We start from the raw sequence: 5009 nt of genomic DNA, 5'->3' as shown, positions 1-5009 counted from the left end.
AAATTTAATTAATAAAAAATGAAAAATATTTAAAATTTTATATTTATAATTATTTCTTAACTTTATAAAAATAAATTTAAATTTATTTTATAATTTTTTATTTAATTATTCTATATCATAAGAAATGTCAACATAATTAAAATGTCTTTTATCTTGATTTTGCATGCATAGTCTGTCAAAAAAAAGTTAATTGCTTTTGTTTCTTAATTTTGTAGCTAGTATTTATGAAATATTATTTTCTTTCTAAATTTCACAATATAAGACTACTTGTAACACCCTACCACACAGAGTCTTCTGCTTAAGTCATAAAACAGAGGTGGTGAGGTATTGCGACCTCTAAAAAATAAAATATAGTACGTATAGTATTGCAAGAAAAAATGTTTATAACTAGGAGCCTTGGAAGAAAAGTGGGTAAATCAAAACCGATAAGTCGAGAATCGCAATACTCCGATCAATGACGTAAACGAAACGGATATAGGACAAGCTATTATGAGAAGATACACAGAAGAGTGCCAACAATACATATATCAAGGCTCAGGACTCGGTTTGCGAAGATAACCGGTCAGAGCATAACAGTATACATACATATATAAAGGAATTTCCCAAAAGATAGCCCAAAAGACAATATACAAATTCTGTTTCTCCAAAATAACCTCTAAGAGGAGTCGATACAAAATATATATACAGTGGAGAATATAAGTATCTAAACAAGTATATAAGATCAAAATAAAATCCCAACAGACAAAGGATCTCCGCCAAAAGAAAGTCTCCAGCATGCCTCCGCGAGGAGCCTCACGTTCTGCATATGAAAGTCACAAAATCTGCCTAGGTGAGAACCGGAGGTTCTTAGCATGGTAATAGTGCCCAAATATCTAACATGTAATGTCCTGGGAAAGCCGAAGGCAATCCTAGAACTTCCAGTTATAATCAAAGCGTATAACTATAATTAAACCATGAGAAAGTGAAAGTAGGCAACTATCTTAAGGGTCTTCAGTCTAACTAAATACCCTATTTCCAACTCCTACAAACCTCCCAACCGCCAACAGTAGTAGAGATACAAACACAAGTATATTAAACAAAAAAATACACAAGTAGGAAGCAAATATATCAACTAGACAAATAGCAAGTAATAATGCAATCAAGTAGGCATCCCAAACAAATCACATATAATGCATATGATGTATGTCTGTTCTAGTGGCTAATGAGTCTCATCTGTCGGTTATCAAGCCAACCCGACATGTCCGGTAGCTAACCCGGACACAGTCTCTCTGTTGCACGTTAATACCGTTAGAGGGAATCCGTGCCCTGTCACCGTTAGAGGATATCTGTGCCCTGTCACCATTAGAGGGTATCTGTGCCTTGTCACCCATTTACCATTAGAGGGTATCGGTGCCCTGTAAGATTGAGATGAATAGGAACAAGGGTTTCAATCTCCCCCCTCTTCCTTTCTTTGTTTCCAACGTGTGTGTGTTTGTTTAAGGGAGAGAGAGTGCTGAGCTTCATTAATTAAATGAAGCTTGGCTGTGCCTTGGGCCCAACTTGGGTCCGGTTGGCCCGGTTTGTCCCGTTCGGCCCAATCTTGGGCTGATTTCTTTAAAATTGGTGTCAAAACTCTCGTTTTAAATTTATCTACCACATTAAACTATAAAAACCTCATTTCTCACTTTCTAGAATATATTTTAATTTGTGAGTTAATTAGCCATTAATTAACCAGGCTTTATATTCTTCCCACCTAATTAGGAATTTTGCCCACAAAATTCGACTTCAGTTACCTGAGAATAGGTGAGGGTAGTCTGATCGCTTTTCTGACTCAAGTTCCCAAGTGTGCTCCTCAATACCGGCTCGACTCCATGCCACTTTCACTATTAAAAGCTCTTTTCCGTGCAACTTCTTAATACTCGGGTCATCAATCTTGACTGGAGTCACCAGCAAAGTCAAATCTTCTCTTAACTGAACCGATTCCAGTTCTAATAGACTTTTCTCTCCAGCTTCATACTAGCATAGCGGAGATTGGCATTTTCTCCCATACAGAGCCTCATACGGAGCCATTCCGATGCTCGCATGGTAGCTATTATCGTACGCAAACTCCACTAGCGGCATATACCGATCCCAGCTTGCCGGTTGATCCAGAACACAAGCCCTTAACATATCTTCTAGGGTTTGGATCGTCCTCTCAGATTGACCTTCTGTTTGAGGATAGTAAACTGTACTCAAGCTCAAACGGGTTCCAAAAGCATTCTGGAATGCACCCCAGAACCTTGAAGTAAAGCGGGGATCTCTATAAAAAATTATAGTAGTAGGCACACCATGAAGTCTCACAATCTCTTTTATGTACAAACGTACTAACTCCTCAAGAGTATGGTTCATTCAAATGGGTAAGAAGTGAGCCGACTTCGTCAGCCGGTCCACAATTATCCAGACAGCATCAGATCCGATTCTAGTTCTCGGCAATCCCGACACAAAATTCATTGCAATGCTCTAAGCAACTCCTCTTCTCGAAGCATCATTCAAGACGCATACAGCGATTTCCAACTTAATGCATCTGCCACAATATTCGCCTCCGGATGGTAATTCAACTCAAAGTCATAGTCTTTCAGTAATTCCATCCACCTCCTCTGCCGCATATTAAGCTTCTTCTGATCAAAGAGGTATTTCAAGTTCTTATGATCAGAGAAAACTCGAAACTTAACTCCATAGAGATAAGGCCTCTACACTTTAAGCGCAAACACAACTGCAGCGAACTCCAAGTCGTGCGTCGGATAATTAACTTCATGAGGCCTTAGTTGCCGTGAGGCATACGCCACCACATTCTGGTGCTGCATCAGCACGCACCCCGGGCCCTTAACGAGGCATCACAATATACCTCAAACGGTTCAGTCGGCTCGGGTAATACCAACACAAGTGTGAAAGCCCGATTTTGCTTCAATACTTGAAAACTTTCCTCACAATCAGAAGTCCAAACAAACGGTGCGTCCTTGCGGGTTAACTTTGTCAATGGCAAAGCTATTTGCGAGAAGCCTTTGATGAACCTCCGATGGTAGCCAGCTAGACCTAAAAAATTTCTTATCTCAGTAACTGAGGTCGGTCGTCCCCAATCCATCACTGCTTCCACCTTAGAAGTATCTACAGCTACCCCCTATTTACTCACTACATGGTCAAAAACTTCACTTCGTCCATGAAAATATCGTTTGCTCCATGAGTCCGCGTGAGGGGTTCCCTTCTCAACCTAGCCAATAGTCACTCGCGCTTTACCAATCCCTGCAGCATCTCACCTCCGGAGTCTCTCGCCTTCGCTGCGCCCCTCTGATCACCTTATATTAAGAACCTACCTATTCATCTATGCTAGCCAATCCTTCTATCAAAATAACTTAGGGTCATCTAGAGAAGATCATGATTATTCAACCACGTGTTATGAGTGAATACTAGTCTCCAGTATTGTCTAAAGTGGTAAGGAATTAAGTCATCAGTTTTCTTATTACCTCAAAACTAAGGATCGGATCCAGTAGTACCTCGGTCCCTCCTGTGTGGGCAATCTCTGACCAAATGTCCTGACTTCCCGCAATTGTAACACAAGCCCGAACCATAATGACACAACCTATTTGGGTGACGACGTCCACATATCTGACAACTCGAAACATCTGAAGCAGCCGCTGTCTGTTTTCCCTTACCATTTCCTTGTGATTCCTCATTCGTCGCAAAGTTATTCTGCTTTTGAGGAAAACACTGTGGGTATCCTCTCCTCTTAAACTCTTTACCCCTTGTCGCAAATCCTGAATTGTGCTCCCTGTAGTGGGACTCCCGGTGGTCATTCTCTGTTTCAGCAGCCTTCCTCACACATTCTTCAGCGACACGGCTCTTGTTCACAAGTTCGGAAAAGACCCTAATCTCCATCGGTCCAACGGAGCTTAGGATGTCACTCCGAAGTCCTCCCTCATACTTGATGCACTTCCACTTCTCGAAGTCTCCCGGAGCCCCTTGGCACATGCGGAAAAATCTGAACAGCTCCTCAAACTTATCCGTATACTCAGATACCGACATCGCACCCTGCTTCAGCTGCAGTAACTCCAGTTCCTTGGCCGTTCGGGCAGAATTTGGAAAGTACTTCTTGTAGAATTCTACCTGGAAGGCATCCCAGGTGATAGGATCATCGCCCTGCTGTATGAGACGTCGGGTTCCCTGCCACCAATGCGACGCTTCCTCGGTGAGCAGATAAGTAGTAAACTCGATGCACTGCTCTTCAGGCACCAGCTGTGCTTGCAGTGCTCGCTCCATAGCTTGAAACCAAGTGTCGGATTCAGTAGGATTGGTGGTTCCCTTGAACTTTGGCGGATTAACCTTTAAGAAGGTTGCTAGCGTCATCGGGCCTTGAGTCTCATTTCCGCCATTGCCATTGTTATTCAGCTGTTGCCCGAGAGCCGCCGCAGTGGCTTGCATAGCAGCAGCCATATTTTCCAATGCCGCCATAAAGTTTACGGGGTTGTTCGCATTCGTCTCATGTTCCTCAGTTCGATTCCTACCTCTCGCTCAACCGCGTCTGCACCCACGAGTCGCCATCTAGTCCTTTCCACACTAAACAAGTGATATCAAGGTGATCAGTCTCAATATCACAAGCCTAATACTTCAAAGTTCCAAATGAAAACTCATGGACTTTATGCTATGTTTATCGGTTAGATATCCTAATAGCACATAGACACAAACACAGAGAATGCATAGAAGCATAGTCAGTCCGTCCCTCAGGCTCTACAGGAACGAACTACTCTGATACCATAACGTAACACCCTACCACACAGAGTCTTATGCTTAAGTCATAAAACAGAGGTAGTGAGGTATTGCGACCTCTAAAAAATAAAATATAGTACGTATAGTATTGCAAAAAAAAATGTTTATAACTAGGACCCTTTGAAGAAAAGTGGGTAAATCAAAACCGATAAGTCGAGAATCGCAACACTCCGATCAATGACGTAAACGAAACGGATATAGGACAAGCTATCATGAGAAGATACACAGAA

General features: G+C 42.0%; 1 protein-coding gene across 1 annotated transcript; it reads right to left on the bottom strand.

Moving 5' to 3' along the window:
* Positions 3487-4464, bottom strand: LOC110266797. The gene is made up of 2 exons (XM_021111814.1): positions 4336-4464; positions 3487-4248 (listed from the first exon to the last, which is right to left on the bottom strand). Exons 1-2 carry the CDS (start codon positions 4462-4464, stop codon positions 3487-3489), a joined length of 891 nt encoding a protein of 296 aa, XP_020967473.1.

The sequence above is a fragment of the Arachis ipaensis genome, chromosome B09 (assembly GCF_000816755.2).
Source record: "Arachis ipaensis cultivar K30076 chromosome B09, Araip1.1, whole genome shotgun sequence".
Taxonomy (NCBI): domain Eukaryota; kingdom Viridiplantae; phylum Streptophyta; class Magnoliopsida; order Fabales; family Fabaceae; genus Arachis; species Arachis ipaensis.
The sequence above is the reverse complement of the archived record's forward strand: the minus strand, read 5'-3'. Positions and strand labels throughout refer to the sequence as shown.